A 23,437-nucleotide genomic window follows, 5' to 3' on the forward strand; every position below is an offset into this window, starting at 1 on the left:
TGATTATCACATTGCAATGAATAATAACATGAATAAATGTGCATTTTATGTTTGCTACTTATGTATAAATAACAAGTATACATAATTCAAGAAAGGGGCTACCTAAATGGAACAATATATATGATAATTTTAACAATGCACCTCACTGTAGGAAGTACCTGGCTTCTTCAAGGCTGCATCATGCCTCCTGATGATATAGAGCAGCTGATACCCAACAGCATGCAGTGTCTTATATGTGTATTGGCTGAAGGAAACGCACAAAGCTGAACACTTTGTTATCACATAAAATGATGTGAGGCACAGTCCTCTCTCATGGCCATATCTTTCTCTCACAGCCAGATGCCTCCATATCCCTTCCTGAAGTGGTCTCCATCCAGCAGGATCATATCCCTTCTCCAGTATTAGGGTGTCTTTCATAGATTCACATGCTTGAATATTCCCCGTCGTCGGAGTGGGAGTCCCACGGTAAATAAAATAGCAATATATATATATATAGTAAAATATATACATAAGTAATCACATAATTAGCGTATATAGGTGTAAAAACACACATAGTGTACCTATAAGAGAAAACTCCATAGGAATACAATGGAGAGAGACAAAAGACCTTTGTAGTCTATCTCTGTCATTATGTAAGTCCGAACTCCAGCCAATCAGGCGTCAGCCCCTCTCTAGAACCTTCTCCTCAGAGCTTCTCACCTCAGATTTTCTACCGCACGTCGTGTGACAGGGAGTCTCCCTGAGCTCTGCTCAGTTTTTGTCAGTGAGGATGTCTTCTAGTAAGAAATCTTTGTTTAGACCATGTTCTTCATGTGGAAAGCTGCGTTTGTTTTCTGAGGACCCACACAGTAAGTGTATTTACTGTTTATACCCAGACCATGAAGTGGCAAAATGTAAATTTTGTAGAACTTTTTCTACAAAAACTCTAAAGGACAGAGAAGGCCGCCTGTTATTATGGCTACAGAGACTGAAGGATAAGGATAGTTGTTGAAAGTCTCTTTTCTGGTCGTTCTCAACCAGCCTCTAAGCGCAGTAGTGTGCAGGAGTTACCATCTCCTTTCCTGAAGAAAAAGAAGCTATCTTTGACTCTGACAGCTGCCACTTCTGCTGTCTCACCTACTGCTTTGTCGCCTAAGGGACACTGTTCTCAGGCTGCTGTGGCGTCTACTTCCCATTCCTCAGGGAAAAGATTGTCCACCTCGTCGACGATACTCCAGACGACGAGATCTGCTGTTTCTACCTCGGCGACGGTGACTCCGACGACGACGTCAGCTGCTTCGTCGTCGACGAGCGTTCTGTCGACGTTATCCTCGTCGACGATTACCATCAGTTCTTCGAGGGCGGTGACTTCTGTTGGGCCCATTACTTCGACGTCGACGAAAAAGGTAAAGGTTCCGTCGACGAAGATTGTGTCGTCGACGAAGACGTCGTCGAGCTCGTCGACGCCCACTCCGTCGACGAAGAAAAAGAAGATCCCGTCGACGACACTGTCGACGGTGGTTCCGTCGACGAAAGCCCTGTCGACGAAGACCTCGACGACGGCTCCGTCGGCAGCGGCCCCGTCGACGGTGGCTCCGTCGACGCTGGCTCCGTCGACGGCGAATCCGACGACATCGATTTTGTTGCCACAGACTCCGTCGACGATAATTCCGTCGACCATCATTCCGTCGACGACGGCTCCGTCGACGAGTACATCTCCACAGACATTCGTAAGGGTACGAATAAGCAGTGCTGCGTCTACCCAGAAAACAAGAAGGGAACAACTACCTCAGCTAACTTCAGCGTCGGTTTCATCTTTAACTGGAGTTTCTTGGACACCATTACCTCCTACTGTGGGCCCGGATAGCCAGGAACACAATATTCCTGTGGGAGATGCACAGCCTCCCTCACCATTATTCGCTACGGATTCTGATCAGGAGTCCGAGGGGTTACCGGAGTCTTTTGGAACGGCACAAAGTCCATCCGACTTAGTTATTAAATGCCAGGATGTCAGCAGTGAGGATGAAGATCCGGTTTACATACACCAGGCCCCTCCGAAGCATAAAACGGCGACTCTTCCTTTGTCGCTCATTACTAATCTCCAACGCATGTTGGACGACTACAACCAACGGTTCCCTCTATCCCCTCAACGTTCAGAGGTTCCGTCAGCCCCGGTGATTCCGGCAATTATTCCACCGGTACCTATTGTAAATCCTGCTCCTCAGATGCCGCCTGTACCTCCAAGACAGGTTCCGGAAAGGTTGTTGCCTCATTATGAGCCTGTAGAGGAAGGCCCTCAGGACACAGAAGAGGGTGAAATCCCAGATGATGATGGGGATGTGGATGACAATGATGATGATTTGGCGGAGTGGGACAATTACCAGGCACAAACACCGTCCCCCTCACAGATAGTAACAGGGGATTCACCTCCAGTGGACATAGCCAATTTTCACTAACTGATGGAAAGGGCATCACACCGTTTTAAATTAACAACGGAGCGCAGGGAGGAAGATTGCTTCCTTTATGATTTCAGGAATCAACCTTACAAACAGACTCATGCTATTCCCATAGTTGAGTTTATTTGGGAAGAAGGCAAGAAATTAATGCAGACACCGAATACCTTGCCAGCACAGGTGCCTCGATTAGAAAAGAAATATAAGGCACCAATAGGAACCCCAGCATGCCTCACGGGTCAGGCTAAACCTGAGTCTGTCGTTACGCAGGCAGCGCAACGTAAGGCGAAAAATCCTGCATCTTCTATCACCTCACCTCCAGATCGTGACGGACGTCGGATGGATGCCATAGGGCGTAAATTCTCTTCTATGGCCTCTACTGTGGTTAGAGCAGCTAATGCCTTGGCCATCTTGGGACGATATGACAGACAAGTATGGGCTGATATTTCGGATGTGGTTCAGGAGTTGCCAGAGCCATCTAAGGTGGAGGCAATGAAGTTGCTCCAAGAGGGAGAAGCAGCATCGGCGGAAATAATCGATTGTGCAGTAGACATCGCCTGCATGGGATTCCGTCAGCTTGCCGGAGCGGCTGTTCTGCGTAGGCAAGGATGGTTAAGATCGACATCCTTTCGTCAGGAGGTTCAGTCCATGATCCTTAACATGGCATATGACGGCGAGTCGTTATTTGGAAGCCACGTCGATGAAGCTCTACAGTCCATAAAGAAGGATACTGAGACAGCTAGATCGTTAGGAAACCTTCAATTTCAGAGGAGTAATTTTCGTGGTGCACGCGGACGCGGCACCTCCTCAAGTTTTCGAAGAGACAATAAGCAATACAAACCTTACAATCAAGGGTCCAACCGTTACTCTTATGGCCAGCAACAGCAAACATCACGACAGCAAACCTCCAAGTCATATAGAGGAAAATCCTCATACAGAGGAACCGCGTCAAAGAGACAGTGACTCTTATCAGACGGACAAGGTTGGAGGTCGAATCTCTCTGTTCTTTTCCCAATGGTCCTCCATCTCAAGGGACCGTTGGGTTTTGGACATTGTAAAAAAGGGACACGCCTTAGAATTCACCAAATTCCCTCCTCCCACACCACCCTCCGGACCGCCACCAGCTCACATGAAAGAACTGTTGCATCAAGTTCGACTTTTAAGGCAAAAAGGAGCTATATAATTGGTACCAGTGTCTCAGAAGGGAAAAGGTTTTTATTCCCGGTTCTTTTTGATCACAAAGAAAAACGGAGAGTGGAGGCCCATCCTCAATCTAAGGGCACTAAACAAATATATAAAGAGCCAATCCTTCCGTATGATGACGCTAGTAGACATCTTGCGCTTACTCTTGCAGGAAGATTTTCTGGCGACGATAGATCTCCAGGATGCCTATTTTCATATCCCTATTTTACAGCGGCATTGAAAGTTCCTGCGTTTTCGAGTGGGTCAACACGATTACCAATTCAAGGTGTTACCATTTGGCCTGCGCTCGGCCCCTCGAGTGTTCACGAAGGTACTAGCTCCAGTAATAGCGTTTTTGCGACTCCAGGGAGTGCAAATATTTCCATACCTGGACGATTTTCTCCTGAAATCTCAGTCAAGCACTCACCTGCGACAACACACTCTTCTGTGCCAGAACGTGTTTCGCTCTTTAGGCCTGTCCGTAAATGCGGAAAAATCCCAACTTCATCCGTACCAACAAAGAGATTTTCTGGGAGCAACTCTGGAAACTGTGTCAGCAAAGGCATTTCTCTCCCAGGAGCGTCTACAAAAGATGCTGCGACTGGTGGCTCTGATCAGATCAAAAGAGTCAGTTTCTGTGAGACTGTTAAAATCATTTCTGGGAATGGCGTCATCATCCATTGCCTTGATCCCTCATTGCCGGCTGAGGACACGTCCTATCCAGGAAGCTCTGGATGCTCAGTGGCGTCAGGTAACGGGATCTTTCCACGACATGATATGTGTCACAGATCAAATGAAGACAGCACTCGCATGGTGGACAATTCCAGCCAACTTGACGGAAGGCATGTCCTTTCTGTCGCTGCCACCGGACAGGACACTCACAACAGACGCCTCATTGGAGGGATGGGGCGCACATTTGGAGGATCTCTCTGTGAAGGGAAGATGGTCAACACATCAAAGATCTTGGCACATCAACAAGTTGGAGCTGATGGCGATTTTTCTGGCTCTAAAATCATTTCTACCTTTGCTCCAAGGAGAGTCAGTGCTAATACAGACAGACAACACAACCTGTATGCACTATGTGAACAAACAGGGCGGAACAAAATCCCCAAGTCTCTCCAGGTTAGCTCAAAGAATTTGGGACTGGTCTCTCAGTCATCAGATCATGATTACGGCAGTACACCTGCCAGGAGTATCCAATGTCCTAGCGGATTCCCTGAGCAGGTCCTCCTCGTCGACCCACGAGTGGGAGTTACACCAACCCACTCTAGAGAGGATATTCCAACTATGGGGTCGTCCGCAACTCGATCTCTTTGCTACGCCGGAGAACCGGAAATGCCGAAATTACGCAAGCTGGCATCCCCACAAGGAATCACAAGGGAATGCCCTTTTGATAAACTGGTGCAATCTATTTGTGTACGCCTTTCCTCCAATACCCCTCATACCTCAGGTTCTTTGGAAGATGAGGAGACAACCTTGCCACCTGATCCTAATAGCCCCTCGCTGGCCACGGCAAGCGTGGTTCTCAGAACTGCTCCTCCTGTCCCAATGCCAACCAATCCTCCTGCAACATCGGACGGATCTGCTCACAATGAGCGAAGGGAGAATTTGTCATCCAAATCCCTCCTCACTGAGCTTATCGGCCTGGAACCTGAACACTATGAGTTCGCCCACCTAGACATCCCGCAGGATTGTAGGGATATTTTGGCCCAGGCAAGAGCACCCTCTACAATCAGGACGTACAAGTTCAAATGGAAAAGATTCTGCCATTGGTGTGCTGCTAACGGAGTCCATCCGATACATTCCACGGCAGAGCAATTGCTACCATTCTTCCTGCACCTAGCCAGTTCTGGACTGTCTCATGCAACCCTAAGGGTTTTTCTAGCAGCTATTTCCCGTTTCCGGCAAGATGGATCAAGTTCCCTTTGTTCCTCAAGAATAATCCGCCAATTCTTTAAAGGCTTATTCCGAAAATTTCCGCCAGTTCGGCGTCCTCCTCCTTTGTGGCACCTCAACGTTGTGTTAGCACAATTGATGAGACCTCCGTTCGAGCCCATTCACAAGGCCGCCCTAAAATATCTCACTTGGAAAGTAGCCCTACTTCTGGCACTAACGTCTTCACGTCGTGTCAGTGACATCCATGCTTTTACCATCAAACCTCCGTTCCTGCAGTTCAAACCGGATGCTGTAGTGTTACGCACCAATCCATCATTTCTACCCAAGGTGCCTACTGACTTTCATATTAATGAGCCAGTAATATTAAAGACCTTTTTTGCCAATCCTCAGACACCTGCAGAACAAAGATTACATTCTTTGGACGTGAAGCGGTGTCTAAAGTTCTACATCAGTAAGACAGCTTCTTTCCGGAAATCCGATCAACTTTTTATAGCATATGGACGCTGTCATAAAGGACGTCAGGTTACTAAACCAACGATTGCACGCTGGATCTCGGCAGCTATTGTCTTTTGTCATCAAAGGGCAAATAAGCCTCTGCAGTCTCCAGTGAGGGCACACTCCACTAGGGCAGTCTCATCATCTACTGCCTTATTTGCTGGAGTATCTTTGCAACACATCTGCAGAGCAGCTACGTGGTCGACCAGACACACGTTTACTAAGCACTACTGCTTGGCAACTTTAAGCGAGGAGGATGCTGCAGCGGGACAGGCAGTGCTGCGCAATCTTTTTAAGTAAGGTGAGCCTCTTCCTCCCACCTCCATATTGTTTCCATTTATATATATTATGCATTTACAATGTTACAGTTGTCGATACTGTTTTTATGCATAAGAAGATTGATTATCTATATATTTTGAATCTATTTTGGCATGGAAACAATGGTGATTGTTACTGCTAGCTATTCTATATTCAAGCATGTGAATCTATGAAAGACACCCTAATACTGGAGAAGAACAATTGTTACTTACCTGTAAACAGGTGGTTCTCCAGTATTGGTGTCTTTCATAGATTCACATGCGACCCTCCCTCCTCCCTTCAGAGGCTCTCTTCTCCTCATGCACTTTACAGTCACTCTTGTGCTACGAAAATCTGAGGTGAGAAGCTCTGAGGAGAAGGTTCTAGAGAGGGGCTGACGCCTGATTGGCTGGAGTTCGGACTTACATAATGACAGAGATAGACTACAAAGGTCTTTTGTCTCTCTCCATTGTATTCCTATGGAGTTTTCTCTTATAGGTACACTATGTGTGTTTTTACACCTATATACGCTAATTATGTGATTACTTATGTATATATTTTACTATATATATATATATTGCTATTTTATTTACCGTGGGACTCCCACTCCGACGACGGGGAATATTCAAGCATGTGAATCTATGAAAGACACCAATACTGGAGAACCACCTGTTTACAGGTAAGTAACAATTGTTCTTTCTCATGATTGCATCCATCCCTTAGTACCACATACTTCACTCACTTCCTCTACATCATACTCTTCTCATGATGTCATATCCTTTCAATTCCTTCCCTCAACAATCCACCTTCAATCAGTGTCCAATCAATTCTGATCCCTCGCCTATTGTTAAATCTGTTGTCTTACCCCATGGTTAAGGATATATATAATTTCATGCCATTTATAGGGTCATGTAGACCTCTCAGGACTCACTACTTCCCTCAGGGTCATAGCCCTCTCCAAGCATCACATTGTTTGACCTCTCTCCTTCTGGATGCCATGCCTTCCTCAAGGTTGCATACCTTCCTCAGGACCATACTGCATCTCAGTGTTGCATCCTTTCACACCGCTCCCGCAACGATCCTCCCTCCCTCAGAATTACATCATTTCTCTCAATGTCACAACCTTTTTTCCTCTATTTGAATAACCCTCATTTGCTAGCCTCACAATCGAGTCCAGCACCCGCCATTAGAGTTACCTCCTTTCCTTAGAGCCTGCTTCCATTTCTTTGGGTTTTATTCCGTCCTCAGGGCTACCCTGTCATTTGTGGTCCAATCTTCTTCCTTGATTGCTGTGCCTATCATAAATACCTTAGGCTCATCTCCCATCCATTATTACCTCTCTCAATCTCTCTCAGTCTCACCTCCCTCAAAAAGCACCTTTCCCTTGGAATCACATCAATCTCATGGTCTAATTCCTTCACACTCCTTCAGGATCCACTATTCATTCGCTTCCCTCCCCATCTTTTCTAGGTGTAGATTGCTCTGAAGTCCTAGTTCAGTTACATATGTTCATTTTAGCCCCACCACCCCTCACTTTCAGCTCAAATGCAATCCTCTGAGGCCTATCATAATGCTTTTTAACTTGAGATGCTCTGTGCACCATGTGGCTGGACGTGCCACAGCTGTTCACTGCAGTGACAATCCATACTCATTGAGAGTATTCAGAGGTTTGCAGAGTCTCACGGAAACCATCTGGCATAGGACCTTGTGCTTCCACACACATCACCTCTACTCCTAACTGGCCCTGGACACTAAAAAAATGCTCAGAAACTCTGTTCAGATTAAGAGGAAAAGATTTCAGATTCCTACTTTCAAAAGAGAATTTAGTTTAGTTATATCCCAAACTACTGAAGAAAGCATGCTTTGATGCAGACCAATAATCTAAATTGTGGGTTGTCGAAGGGGTAATGTGGGCAATCTTTTTTATGGATGTGGGCAGGACAGAGTTAGTGGTAAAGTCAAAGGTAGTTATAAAAATAGATGCCTGGATAGATTATGCACTGCACATCGTGTCACTAGAATGCTGGGAAAGAGGTAGAGTTGCAATTGATTCAACCAATTGTGCAACACATTTGTAACAAAAATAATATTTGTATTCTGGGTAAGAGAAGGGGGTGGAAAATTTGGCTGGATAATGGAATACTGAAGTTGGGGTCTTTTGGTTCGCTCAGAAGTATGTTTCAGCAACCTCATTCAAACTATCTTAGTTTGAGAGAAGAGATAGATATCTTCTATCTTTGCTCAAAACTGGAAGTATGATTAGAAGTATTATATTGTATAGAATCCTTTCCTATGTGAAGAGGGAGTTGAGTATCTAGACATAAATTAATTTACTCTACAAGGTAAATTTTACTTGTTTTTGGTGTTGACTGCGAGGAGGAACAATTGGATCCGCTCTGGTGTAGGATTTTGACAGACATCCCCTGATTAAATTTGCAAAACTGCCTTATGCTACTAGACCATGCAAACATTTGTTTTTGTTACGTAAAACGGTATTGTCATTTTGTAGTAAAACGTCAGAGGTGAGGGGGATAGAGTGGGAATGCCCAAGTTGTTCAAATCCACCCTGCACACCAACATACTGATAAACCTGTAATAGTTCAAAGCCAAACTGTTTGAAAGTAAAATTACAGTAAGCAAATTGAAACTACTGAATGTTGTATTTATTAAAACATTTGAACTTCTAACTTATGATCTTTCTTGTGATCTTTGTCTTAGCTTGTACGCATAGTTTTTCCAGATCTTAAGACCAGGAGGCTTGGCACGAGAGGTAATGCAAGGTAAATTCTCGTTTCAATTTGCACCGTAAATTAAAGCTGTTTGGGTCAGAAACATTTGCAATTATTCATCCCCCAGTGCTTTTCATGATCTCAGATTCCAACAAGATTCCTTACTAAGCAATTTTTAAGATTCATGAAAGTACATGAGAATTCTAGCAGAAGAGGACTTACCTTTTTAAAAGTTGTGTATCATAGCTGAAACTGAAAGATATATAAACGTCATCAGATTATGCATAAATGCCATACCTGGAATGCAACCATGCACCTTGAAGTTGTGCTTTATTTTGTATGGAGAATGGCTAATTGAATAACCATTGTACAGTACAATTCCCAGAAATGTGCCTGTTCGGATGGTCTTCAGATCAAATTTAGGGGAAGATGTTCAGCACTTTACACCACTGCATTGGTATTTCGTCTGTATCCAAAGTTGGATACATACAGGGAATGCTTATGATGTGTACACAGTTCAAGTAATGTGTCTCATTCCTCTTTGTAAGACTCCTGAAAATACTTTAGCTTGACAGTAAGGGCCTGATTCACAAACTGCACTTTGTTGTAGGTTTTCTCATACTACAGTAGTACTACAAAACGTACTACAAAGTGCTACTCATAAACTTTTTAGTAACATTAGTAATAATTTACACTTTTGCAGTAACATACAAATGTAACATACATTTTTGTAGTAGCTTACAATTGCAACTTACACTTTTATAGTAACATATAAGTTTGTAGGAACTTGCGCGTTTTACTTACACTTTTGTCGTAACTTAAACTTTTGTAGTCCAGCATCAAACTGGCCAGCCATTGGTACTGCAACACCTTCCCACAGAAAATTATAGAGGTAGGAACTTAAAATAAAATCCTATAGGAAATAATTATAAATTAAATTCAATTATTTAAAATAGCAACAACAAAAAATATAATATAAAAAAATATAAAAATAGGACATATATATTATTTAATAATAAAATATTTAATAATCTATTTTTAATTTAAAGCATGATGTAACAATATATTTTATTAAAAATAATGACAATAAATATAATTAATTATATACATCACTTTTATTAATTATTAGTGCACATGAAAAATATTTTTCTTCAGATGGGAATTTATTTTTTGATTTAAACCTCAGGAAGAAAATATTTTTTATACTTCCATGAATTACATTTTTAAATCAAAATTAATTTTAAAGTGTCGTAGCATGTTTTTCAATTTTTCCATATTTAAAGTAAATATATAAACAGAATTTACATTATTTATCGTAAAAATAAATATATATATATAGATGCTCCGAGGAATTGGCTGTAATTTGCGGGGGGTGAACGTTCCAGGCCAGCCGCTTGTGTCCACGAAGATCGAGGGGCAAGGTGAGAGGAGGCAGTCCCCGCCCACTTGGGGAGTACTTACGTTTGTGAGTGCTTCACGGAAACTCGGAGTGCCGAGCTTCCAAGACGCTCCCTAGTGCCTGCCAGAAGGTTTCAACCAATCGAAGCGAGGCCAGCTGGATTTAAAAGTGGACAGATGCAAGCAGTTCTAAATCCTATGGCATTTGAAAAAGTCATTAGACGAAACGCGTCATGCCTGGAAATGCTGAATAAAGCGCGCCTTGACCTGTTGAACTTGTGTGGCTCGTTCTTTTCTCTTTGAAGGGAACTTGGTTCGTATTTTGTGTGTGCGGCCACAACGCACAGAGCCCCCACCCCATTAGCAGTTCGGCGGAAACAGTGGCATTCGTTGGACTCACCTCATGACTGGGGATACCGCCGAACCACCGCATCAGCAGCTGTAACCTGCTATCTACTGAGACCGTGACTTCACGAGGAAGCATCACACACTGAGGCGATGCTCCGAGGAATTGGCTGTAATTTGCGGGGGGTGAACGTTCCAGGCCAGCCGCTTGTGTCCACGAAGATCGAGGGGCAAGGTGAGAGGAGGCAGTCCCCGCCCACTTGGGGAGTACTTACGTTTGTGACTGCTTCACGGAAACTCGGAGTGCCGAGCTTCCAAGACGCTCCCTAGTGCCTGCCAGAAGGTTTCAACCAATCGAAGCGAGGCCAGCTGGATTTAAAAGTGGACAGATGCAAGCAGTTCTAAATCCTATGGCATTTGAAAAAGTCATTAGACGAAACGCGTCATGCCTGGAAATGCTGAATAAAGCGCGCCTTGACCTGTTGAACTTGTGTGGCTCGTTCTTTTCTCTTTGAAGGGAACTTGGTTCGTATTTTGTGTGTGCGGCCACAGCGCACAGAGCCCCCACCCCATTAGCAGTTCGGCGGAAACAGTGGCATTCGTTGGACTCACCTCATGACTGGGGATACCGCCGAACCACCGCATCAGCAGCTGTAACCTGCTATCTACTGAGACCGTGACTTCACGAGGAAGCATCACACACTGAGGCGATGCTCCGAGGAATTGGCTGTAATTTGCGGGGGGTGAACGTTCCAGGCCAGCCGCTTGTGTCCACGAAGATCGAGGGGCAAGGTGAGAGGAGGCAGTCCCCGCCCACTTGGGGAGTACTTACGTTTGTGACTGCTTCACGGAAACTCGGAGTGCCGAGCTTCCAAGACGCTCCCTAGTGCCTGCCAGAAGGTTTCAACCAATCGAAGCGAGGCCAGCTGGATTTAAAAGTGGACAGATGCAAGCAGTTCTAAATCCTATGGCATTTGAAAAAGTCATTAGACGAAACGCGTCATGCCTGGAAATGCTGAATAAAGCGCGCCTTGACCTGTTGAACTTGTGTGGCTCGTTCTTTTCTCTTTGAAGGGAACTTGGTTCGTATTTTGTGTGTGCGGCCACAGCGCACAGAGCCCCCACCCCATTAGCAGTTCGGCGGAAACAGTGGCATTCGTTGGACTCACCTCATGACTGGGGATACCGCCGAACCACCGCATCAGCAGCTGTAACCTGCTATCTACTGAGACCGTGACTTCACGAGGAAGCATCACACACTGAGGCGATGCTCCGAGGAATTGGCTGTAATTTGCGGGGGGTGAACGTTCCAGGCCAGCCGCTTGTGTCCACGAAGATCGAGGGGCAAGGTGAGAGGAGGCAGTCCCCGCCCACTTGGGGAGTACTTACGTTTGTGACTGCTTCACGGAAACTCGGAGTGCCGAGCTTCCAAGACGCTCCCTAGTGCCTGCCAGAAGGTTTCAACCAATCGAAGCGAGGCCAGCTGGATTTAAAAGTGGACAGATGCAAGCAGTTCTAAATCCTATGGCATTTGAAAAAGTCATTAGACGAAACGCGTCATGCCTGGAAATGCTGAATAAAGCGCGCCTTGACCTGTTGAACTTGTGTGGCTCGTTCTTTTCTCTTTGAAGGGAACTTGGTTCGTATTTTGTGTGTGCGGCCACAGCGCACAGAGCCCCCACCCCATTAGCAGTTCGGCGGAAACAGTGGCATTCGTTGGACTCACCTCATGACTGGGGATACCGCCGAACCACCGCATCAGCAGCTGTAACCTGCTATCTACTGAGACCGTGACTTCACGAGGAAGCATCACACACTGAGGCGATGCTCCGAGTAATTGGCTGTAATTTGCGGGGGGTGAACGTTCCAGGCCAGCCGCTTGTGTCCACGAAGATCGAGGGGCAAGGTGAGAGGAGGCAGTCCCCGCCCACTTGGGGAGTACTTACGTTTGTGACTGCTTCACGGAAACTCGGAGTGCCGAGCTTCCAAGACGCTCCCTAGTGCCTGCCAGAAGGTTTCAACCAATCGAAGCGAGGCCAGCTGGATTTAAAAGTGGACAGATGCAAGCAGTTCTAAATCCTATGGCATTTGAAAAAGTCATTAGACGAAACGCGTCATGCCTGGAAATGCTGAATAAAGCGCGCCTTGACCTGTTGAACTTGTGTGGCTCGTTCTTTTCTCTTTGAAGGGAACTTGGTTCGTATATATATATATATATATATAAATGTTTTGGTTTTTTTTACAACTCTTTTTATTGGTACATAATCAATGGGCAGTGCATATAAGGAACAGGTATATTGTATTGCTATTTTCTCTGTTGTCTATACACTTTGTTAGGAATTAGCCACAAATTATTATTTACTACAACGATGACGGGTAATTATGACCATTACAATTTGCAGTAAACTCCCTATAAGCCTCTGTAAGTCTGCGAGGTCCCCTATATCTTCTCCCATTTCCTTGGGCACCCTCTGCTGTTATATACTGTGTGGTCTGCCTGCAAGCACCAATCTAGATCCTTTTTCTGTTCTTCTAATGTCAGAATGGCAGTTGCCCCCCATTTCCATGCAATATTCCGTTTTGCAACCACAGCTACTAATGCCAACCACTGTTTTACATGTTTCGGCCAGTTCCTTTCCCCCAAGGTCAATAATATGAACCATTTTGGCTCTGTCAGTACCCCTGTGCCCACAACTGTTGCCATCACCTCTCCTACTTTCCGCAGATATGTCTGTAGCATTGGGCATTCCCATAATAAATGATAAACGGTCCCTTCCGATGCACATCCTCTATGGCAACATGTGTCTTCACTACGTCCCATTCGTTACAGCACTGATCTGGGGTAATACACTCTATGGAGAATTTTTGTTTGTATTAATCAGAACTTTGCTGGTATTGCCACTTCTTTCAGGCCTTGTAATACCTCCGTCCATTCCTCCTCTTCCATCGGGTCCACATCTCCTTCCCAGGTACTCCTCAGTGTGCCTAGTATGTCTAGGGCACTATTGATTATCTTTTTACACAGCAAGGAAATGTTTTTTTTCCTGTAGCTGTTCAGTCAGTATTCTATCTTCTAGAGGAGAGGCTTCTTCCAGAGTCTCTCCTTCGCAGATATGTTTCTCCAGGGCATGCCCTAACTGAATGTATCTTAGCCATCCCCCATTTCATATTCTGTTTGTAGGGTTGTGAATGTGATGTATGCCCGTCCTTTCCACACATTCCCCAGGGTCTCCAGGCCCAGCAGCTTCCACTTGGTGAAGTCTCCCAGGTTGCATACTTCTTTCAGACGATCACCATCCCAGAGGGGTGTCATACCTGTGAGTTCACCTTCCCAGCCCAGGTATTTTGTTGCTGCATGCCATGCCTTTATCACTGTCTGAGAGTGTGTTGGTAGATTCATCCTTGCTAGCCTGGTGTATAGTATCGCTCGGGGTCCCTTTGTACCCATGGCCAATCTGTCCACCCTATATGCTGGTTTGGCCCTCTGTCCGAACATCCACCCATTTACTGTGACTAATTGGGCTGACCAGTAGTAGCAACGGATGTCGGGCACCGCTAACTCTCTTTCATAAATCCCTCTCTGGAGTTTGCGCAATGCTATCCGTGGTGCAGATCCGCACCACAATAAAGCTCGCAGTCCAGAATCCACCCTTTGAAAGAAGGAGGGTGGGGCGCCTCAAATGGTGGGTTTTCATTGCGTACAGTAGACGGCGGAGAGCCATCATTTTGAATAGCGCCGCTCGACCCATCATTGTTAGAGGCAAATCTCACTAATGTATGGCGTCCGTTATGAGTCTGTCTAGTTGCAGGACCAGATTCTTCCGATAGAACTCATGGGCATCTTTTGTTATATAAATCCCTAGGTATTTAAAGCCTTGTTCTACAATTGGCAATACACACCTGGTTGTTAACGCAGGTACTCCCCCCCGCCAAGAGTAAGAGCAGTGATTTGTCCCAGTTGATTCGGTACCCTGAGTACTTTCCGAATATGCAAAATATTTGTAGTAAACTGTCAATCGATTGTCTTGGTTTCCTGACATACAAGAGAATATCATCCGCATATAGCGAGATCTGTTCTTCCCACTCCTTTCCGACTGGTATCCCCCAGATCAGTGGATCTTGGATATTCCCCCAACAGCGCCAGGGCCAAATTGAAGAGCACTGGGGATAGTGGGCAAACTTGTCTTGTACCCCTCTGCAAGGCAAGCACTCAAGGCATTGACTCCTACTCTGGCCAATGGTTATTGGTAGAGAAGTTTAACCTACCCTATAAATTTGGGTCCCATGAAAACCGATTAAAAACCGCTAAGAGATAGTTCCATTCCACACTATCAAAGGCCATCCAGGCATCAAGAAAAAGGAGGGCCGACTGTCCCCAGGGTTTACTTTGGTTAAATGGAGTCCTCAGAACAACCTCCGGAGGTTCAGTCTAGTTCCTCTGTGCGGCATAAACCCGGATTGATCCGGGTGTATGAGGTAGGTAATCACACCAGCTAGATGCATAGACAAGAGTTATGCCAGGACCTATACCTCGTAATTGAGCAGTGAGATTGGTCTATATGACCCACACTCAGTTGGTGGTTTACCTATTTTTGGTATTACCGCGGTCCGCTGGTCCGACGGCAGTATTCCGTCTTGTTTTGCCTGTTCCAACATACCTAGTAAGTGCTCTGCTATCTCGTTCAACATGGATTTGTACATCTTCACTGGGAGACCGCTTAACCCCGCTTCTTTGCCCGATTGTATGGCGCTGGATGCTGCCTTTATTTCGTCAATTGTTAGATCACCTTCTTGCATCTCTCTATCTTCCACTGTTAGTCGTGGTAGAGTAATATCTCGAAGGAAGTCAGTGCAGTCTTTCTCTGTATTCACTGACGAAGAGGTGTGAATTTCCTCGTAATACGTAGCAGATTTCTTCGCCACTTATGTCCCTGTTTTGTATCTGCCTCCCTCTTCATCTGTCAGTCCAGGAACCCATCCACCATTCATCCTCCTCTTATCTAACCAGGCCAGTAATTTATTTGCATTTTCCTCCACGTCATAGAGCTGGTGTTGCGTGGCTAATGGCTGAGCCCTGGCATTGTCCTCCTGTATGTCTCGTAATTCCTTTTGGCGCAGTCGTAGGCACTGTCGTTCCTCGACTGGTCAGGAGTCTCCCTCATTAGCTGGGATTCCAGGATCATTATTTCGTGTTCAAGGGTGTGGCATTTAAGTTGTTTTTCCTTCCTTATGGCCCATATTTTTGGCTGAGAGAGCCCTCTTTTGCCTGGGCAAGTCCACCTCATGGTAGGGTGACCAGATTCTCAAAACAAAAAACGGGGACAGGTCATAGACATAGAAGTAGGACTACGGTTTGCAGTAACCATCGACATAAAGGTAGGACTATTTGACAGATGCCATGGACATAGAAAAAGGACTATAATGACAGCTCCCTCCACAGACCGAGATGAAGCATTACAGACGACAAATCAGAGGTCTTTTATTGGCTGTAACCATTAATTCCATTTAAACAGACTTTGCCTCAACATTTGCTATAGTTGGTGACCACGGCTTTAGTGCTGGTGGCGCCCCCCCAAGACCACCTCCACCACGGATTCTCTCACTAGCACCCTTTAACAGTGACCAAGTCTCCATAACCACACTCTCTCAGATGCATTGAATTAGTTATATAGCGCCACTCATACCAGTGTAGGGTGTCCGAGCACTTCGCATCACACACACATTACACAGAGACAATCAATCATGCATGTGTAATCAGTGTATAGGAAATGTTACATAAGCCAAAGGACTAAAAGTGTAGGGAGTCACATGTCATCCATACTGGTAGGCAGTATAGTTTAAGAGTGCTTTGTGTGGAGAAGCACAAACGCAGAGTCGAAAAAGAAACAGCATAGTTGGGAGTTTTCTTTAATAATAAGAATCGATTTCTAGCCAAATTATCCCTTTTTGCAACATTAATCAATGCTCTAATAATGTATACTTTGCAGTGTGTATGCAGTTCTAGGATGAAAGTTAATAGCTCACTATTCTATATCAGGACTTTAAGTTATAAATTGCAAGTAACAAAAGGATATCTCTTTTGAAAGCAGTAATCTGCTGATCTGTTTACATCATACGCACTCTGTAATCTACTTGGTACAGGTTCTTTGCAGCAGGCATGTTAACCCTCTACACTAACTTCACCGAAGTCAAAACCTCAACTATACAAAATGCTGATCTCTCTCCAGGAAGATTATTAATCACACGAGTTATCTTGACATTTATGTGAGGCCTGGTAATTGCTGGGGGTAAAGAAACGCTGCAGCAGGTGCTTCAAAAGCATAATAAACTTTAAAACACGGCGCCCCCAGGAAGCCAGCACCCAGTGCGGTGGCACTCGCACCGCCCTAAAGCCGGCCCTGGACACGAAGTACAAACAGGTTACTGTTTCTAAACAAGGATATAAGCAGGTCCTGCAAGTAGGCTTTTACAATATAAAGACATTAAAAGACGCACTGCCATCAGTAGCTGTTGGAGCAGGAGCGCTGCATTAACAAAACAAAGGTATCTCTGGAAGCCCCCTAAGTGACCGGCATTCAGGTGTGAATGTATGCAGATTGCATCCTTTGACTTCTCGGCCTGGAGACAGAGGTCGCATTCAAAGCGCTGAACCTCACGCTGTGGAATGAAAGGAGCACCTCTCCCCACCCCCATCCCATTCAAAGCCCGATTTCCCTTCCTGCTACAACGCTCACCTAAACGTCACGCTTTAATCAGTGCAAAGAGAGCATACACGCGCATGCTCAAACAACCAAAACAAATGAAAAACCGGGACATTTGTATGTTTAACCCGGACACTGTTTAAAAACCCGGACATTTCATTGAATTGGAGAAAAGTGTCGGGACACGGGGACACTTCTCCAAAAACGGGGACCGTCCGGGGAAAACCGGGACGTCTGGTCACCCTACCTCATGGCCGCCGTCGCACCTGCCGTCACTAAAGTTATTTCGCAGGGCCGTGCTGTTCAACCGGCAGTTCTGCCATGCCTCAAGCCTGTCTTCTAGTCTCAGCAGTAGGCTTCTACCTAGCCCCAGGGGTCAAGCACCAGGCTCCTCGTGTGGGCTCACCGTTTGCATCAGCGGACTTGGTTGCACTTAATGGGGTCTGCCACAACCCCGAGCTCTGCCAGCCGCCTCACAAGCGCAGCACACCACTCACCTCCACACCGTGCAGCACCCGGCCCCCCTGCCGACCATCAGCTCAGCGGGCCTCAGCCCAGCTCTGGAGAGGCAGGGCCGAAGGAATAAGTCGATGTTGCGCCAGCCGCCGGCCATGGCCTCCGGCGATCCCGGCACTGTGCCTCGCAGCGAGACCGAAGTAGGGGGAAAAGAACAGGTGGGGTCGCCCCCTCGTCTCTCCCAACTCCACAGGCAGGATATGTGTCCCACAGGGACCAGGATTCAGTGGGATGTTTCGAGCTCAGACCGGAGATCTGCTACATTGGTCCGCGGACAAGCCACACCCCCAACGTAAACTATCTTTTATATTTATTTTTGAGTTGAACAATTTTCGGAAATGTTCCACATACTTTACCATGCAGAGATCACTGCCCCTATTGCAGGGTTTCCCTTTGTTAAAGTATAGGTAACATTTTAAAAATGTAGCATCATTTTATCCATTTATAGCCAGGGAAAAGCTGAATATGTTGAGCCTGCCAGACAGCATAAACTATCTGATTGCGAAAGACGTATTGTGGGATTACCAAGAGCATAGAGAGACTTGCAGCCTGCTCATTGCTTACCATTGGTTGGCTTTACTGTCACTCTTAATATGCTTTCTTTATATTAAATTACTTTCCTGGATTTCCTTGATTTATCCTGTCCATCTTGTGTGTGTCTCTCCCACTGATCACAGCCTCTTTACCATTTTTGACTGGACGGCTTCTATGCTCATTCTGCTCACTTTTAGGGAACTCATTTTTTCTTTTGTTGTGCATTCTATGAGAGTGCATGTTTTTCAGCTATCTCCTCGCGTATTTCTACTCCACTCGCCCATAAATCTCTGTGTTGCTCTCTTTTGCCTATGTACTTCTTGCCCATCTGCCCTGTTGTGCTCTCCACATTGTCTGCTTCCCCCAGTACTGTGTGTTGAATACCCGCTCTTCATCTGGAACCAGGATACTGAAAGTATGCCCCGGGAGCAACCTGCGGCGTTTCTGACCTTTTCATTTGGCCATCTGTGCTGCTGTTTACTTGAATTATCACGAACATTCAGAAATCTGTTAAATAGGCATGTATTTATTTACTTGTTAACTGAAGTAAAATGAAAAGAAGCAAAGAAGGTGTCCTGCTCCACTTATCTTTAGAAACACCTTAATTCTTAAGAAATAACGCAAACAACATACACATATGTTAAATACTCTTCAAAATTTTAATAAGTGTATTTTTTTTTATTTGTTTATTGGCATTTCACACTTATACATCTTGAAATATATCCTGGAACAGCAATGTCAGCATACTAAATTTACTTCTCATCAATTATTTGCATTGTAGACTCTTCTCAGGCCATTCTATTTAGTAGTCCCAGAGATTCTATCATCTAACATTTTCATCTTATTATATATCTTTTGAATATCCTCATACAGTGAATCACTAATAAACATAACAAACCATTAACAAGATCCCCCTGAACACCCCAATCCCATCCCGTTCAGTGTCCGTCCGGAGACCCAACCCCATACAAATGTGTTTCATTTGTTCTGGATTGTTGAATTATTTATGTGCCTCATTACTGATCTGGTGTAGTTAGGGGCCTTCCCTTACTGTGTTCTCTTGGGAAACCGACTCCTGACCTTTCTGTAGCTCCATCAACATTGTGGTCCATGCCAGTTGCTCCTCTTCAACTTTTTCATCCTTTCTTACAAATCTCATTCGCACCACTTCTGCGGTTGCCCATTCACTCGTATCTCTCATCCAGTTTGTATATTTCGGTGGTTGGGGGTGCATCCATGTTATTACTATATGTCGTTTGGCTAAAACCAACCCCAGATTGACAAAGCGTCTGCTTAGCTTTTTGTTTTTCAGCGCCGGCAGTAGTCCGAGCAGGACCTGTTAAATCTCTTTTGGTATGGTCCAACCTGCCGCTTCTCCTAGATGAATTAATACCTCCTCCCAGTAGGGGTGTAACAGTGAGCAGTGCCAAATCATGTGGAGGAAATCTCCCCCTCGGGCTTCACATCTAGGACAGCTACCTGAACGGGTTTGATATATTGCGTGTAATTACGTGGAGTAAAATAAGTTTGATGTGCTGCATTGTATTGGAGGAGTTTAAATCGTGCATTTGTGCTGACCTTCTGCATCCCTTCATACTCTCTTTTCCATTCACCTGCTGTCAAGGGTTTGTCCATTAGCATGTCCCACTTCTGCTGAAGTGGTAATGGTGTGGTATGGTATGGGCAGGTCTTCATGGAGTGCCCGGTAAAGATGTGAGAAGAGTCTTCCCCCCATGCCATGGAGAGTAGAGTTTGTAGTATGTTGGTGATGGGGGATTCCTCTGGGAAGCCCTGCCATAGCTCCCGTGCTACACTGGATATTTTACCATATTGGAGAAACTGGCCTAACCCTAGGTCAAAGGTGTCCCGTGCCTCCTCCCGGGACAGGAACTGTCCATTTGCATAGAGATCTCCCAACAACTGGCTGCCGTCATCTTTCCAGCGTCGAACAGACATAGAGTCTGCGATGGCCGCAAAGGGTCGGATTGCCCACAAGGGCATGTCAGGTGCGTACGGTGCGCCAATAAGTGTATGTTCGAGGCATATGAGCTGCAGATTGTACACTGTGCATATATCGCCATCTGGTGTTGAGCTTGGATGCTTGCACCTTGTTGTTGTCTTGGAAGAGTCTTGTGTAGCCACGAGATAGGTGACTCCTCCCTTGGATAATAGTGCGCATGGGCATCGACTCCATCCTGATTGTTTTTTTCCGCTACCGGGTTTGGATGTAACTTCAGCGCTCCGGTTCGGCACCATATTCTCCAAACCTTTTCGACGCGCAAACTATCTAAAACTCAACAGTATTGTTTTTGATCGTGTGATCTTCGACGCGCACATCAACTACTCGATTGCAGTCGTCGACCCGGGCCGCTGGACCTATCGACGCCGTTCGGGCCTACAGCTCATGGAAAGGACTCCATTTAAAAAATGCCCCCAATGTGGAGCTAAATTTCCATACAGTGACCACCACAAGGTCTGTAACCTGTGTCAAGCCTGTGCCTCTTTTAGATCTAACAAGACCATCCGTGATCGCCGGGCCTGACAACACATCATGGCGCAGCGAGCAGCTCCGGTACTGGTGGACATCTTCTTTTTTTGGGGGGGGGGGGGGGAGTATCTTTATTGGCATTTTCAATTTTATGATAGTCTCATAACCTAAGCCTAGGCAAGACATTCCTAAGAGCAAATATCAAGATAACCACAGAATATAACACTGACCATAATTCTCAGTACCTGGTCCCTAATACTTAGTGCTTAACAATGTTCAAAGTAGGGTCACCCACCAATAGTACAGGATGCCCAAATAATGCATGAGGTTTGTAAATTCTATTTCAGTTGTTAAATAATAATTCCAATATCATAAGTCTGACATGATTCCAAAACTAAGGGCCCAACTGGGGCAAAAAAAAAACCCAAATAAAATACCTTATGCAGAGGGGGGAACTTATCATATATGTCCATATCAGCTTGTGGTGGGTACACTTCATATAAAGAAGAAGTTACAGCAGAGGGCAAGTGGGATAACACACAGGGAAGAGACCCATAGCTGCAATTAAGGTTACCTTCCCCAGGTCACACAAGATCAGTGGGTACATCTCCCGCACAGCCTTCGGACGCTCTACACTGTTAGGGCCTCAAGCTTTCTCAGATAGCAATAGGCAGTTCAAGGTCGGACACCATCGGGTGGTAATCCGTGTCTGATTTGGGGTCCGAGTCCATCTCCCTCCCCTCATGCCCCCCTGGATTCTCCCAGGTCGCCTACATCTCCCTCCACTGGCCTGCCATGGGGAGCTTCCTCATACCCTTAGATTCCTCCCAGCTGAGTGCTCTGCCCTCCGCTCCACCCCACACTACAACATCTCCATGCCAGGTCGCAAACTGTGGTGCCCTGGTAGATTTCCATTCCAGCGCAATACGGCGTTTCGCTAGACCCAGCGCCAGGTCTATGAGTCTGTTCCCTACCTTGCGCTTCGGCGGTCTAGAAAAAATACCTAAAATACACGTCTGCATTGTAAGAGGTAAGTCCCTGCCTAGTACTTCAGCCAACTTACCCAGGATCGCATCCCAGAAAGGCCGCAGGACCCTACACTCCCAAATCATGTGACCAAAGTCCGCGTCTGGATGAGGACATCTGGGGCAAGAGCGAACCTCCCCTCCATATGCCACGTTAAGTCGATGTGGGGTCAGGTAAGCCATATGTGTGTAATTGAACTGTAGACATTGAGACTGGAGTTTCGGGAAATTTTCTTGGGATAGTCCAAGACCCTTCGCCACTCCGCATCCGTTAACACCTTACCCCCAATCTCATCCCATTTAACACATAGTCTGGTCAAGGGGCGCCCTGAGGCCCCCTGGAGAGCCACATAAAACCATTTCACTAGGTGCCTTGCCGTTCCAAGCGTAAACAAGGCGTGGACTGGGTGCGTTTCCGGCTTGCCTCTACCCACTTCCCACAACTGTGCAAAGGTTCGGGTCAGGGCTTCATAATGCAGGAACGGGCCTGGGGGTAGGCCATAATCCTCCACGAGGCCTTCAAAGGGAATTAGAGACTTATCCAAAAAACAATCTCCAACAGTGTCAAGCTCTACATCCGTACAGGGGGCCAGTTGCTCAGTAGTAAAGACAGATTGGGGGTCGCCATGCGGCAAGCCCATGAGGGGCAACACAGGTGTGTATTTAGCAGTTTGCCGACCTCTATTCCCACATCTCCGCCAGGCCTGAAAGGCACCGGTGAACATCTTCGATGAAGGCCCGATGTCCCGGAGGAGGATTCTAAGGACCTGGAAATCGTGTCCGAAGCAGACGACTCAGACGACCACATCACTCCTGGTCAACGAGTGAGTACAATTGCCCCTACCCCAATTCCACCCGAAAACAGAAGGCGGCCCTGGTCATGACTTCTCCTACTGGCCCCATTCGCGATCGAAAACAAGATTCAGAAGCCTGCCCCCGAGCCTGGCTCCAAAGAAAAGGGACAAGCCTTCCGGTAGCTCGGGACCGAGCAAACCGCATCTCAGTGTTCCGCAGGCACCATCGGCATCGAAGCCGGGTGTGCAGCCTACTCCCAAAAAGACATCGGCACCGAACACCTCGACGCCGAAAGAAAAGACATTGGATCCGAAACCAAAACATTCGGAACCGAAAAAGATTTCCGCCTCCACAGCCAAGCCGAAGGACCCCAAACCACCTCCCAAGGCCTCGGAGCAGAAATCCAAACCTCGCTCGGACCCGAAGAAATCGGCGCTGAAAGCAGTTACCGAAGAGGAAGAACTTTTTCGGCCGGATCCTATCGATCCGAAACAAAAAAACTCTCCACATAGACCCCAAAATAGGACATCTGGCTGCTGTTCCACACAATAAGAGGAAACTGGATGCACCAGGCATTCCTGTAGTGCCTGTGAAGAGAAAAGAC

At 46.1% G+C, this 23,437-nt stretch overlaps 1 protein-coding gene and 1 long non-coding RNA gene across 2 annotated transcripts in view; one reads left to right on the forward strand and one right to left on the reverse strand.

Annotated features, from left to right (window-relative positions):
- The window catches only part of LOC146805483 (uncharacterized), a 248,977-nt gene extending 230,822 nt beyond the window's left edge, over positions 1-18,155 (reverse strand). Inside the window, exons 1-2 of the long non-coding RNA XR_014967465.1 lie at positions 17,973-18,155; positions 9,836-9,944 (exon numbers count right to left, since the gene is read on the reverse strand). This is a non-coding gene — a long non-coding RNA (uncharacterized LOC146805483). The remainder of the gene's footprint in view (positions 1-9,835; positions 9,945-17,972) is intronic.
- Positions 1-23,437, forward strand: part of RFX8 (regulatory factor X8) — an 816,960-nt gene that overhangs the window by 92,602 nt on the left and 700,921 nt on the right. Inside the window, exon 3 of the mRNA XM_085620509.1 lies at positions 9,021-9,082. Coding sequence (XP_085476635.1) covers positions 9,021-9,082 — 62 coding nt within the window. The remainder of the gene's footprint in view (positions 1-9,020; positions 9,083-23,437) is intronic.

This window comes from Triturus cristatus, chromosome 8 (assembly GCF_964204655.1).
Source record: "Triturus cristatus chromosome 8, aTriCri1.1, whole genome shotgun sequence".
Taxonomy (NCBI): Eukaryota; Metazoa; Chordata; class Amphibia; order Caudata; family Salamandridae; genus Triturus; species Triturus cristatus.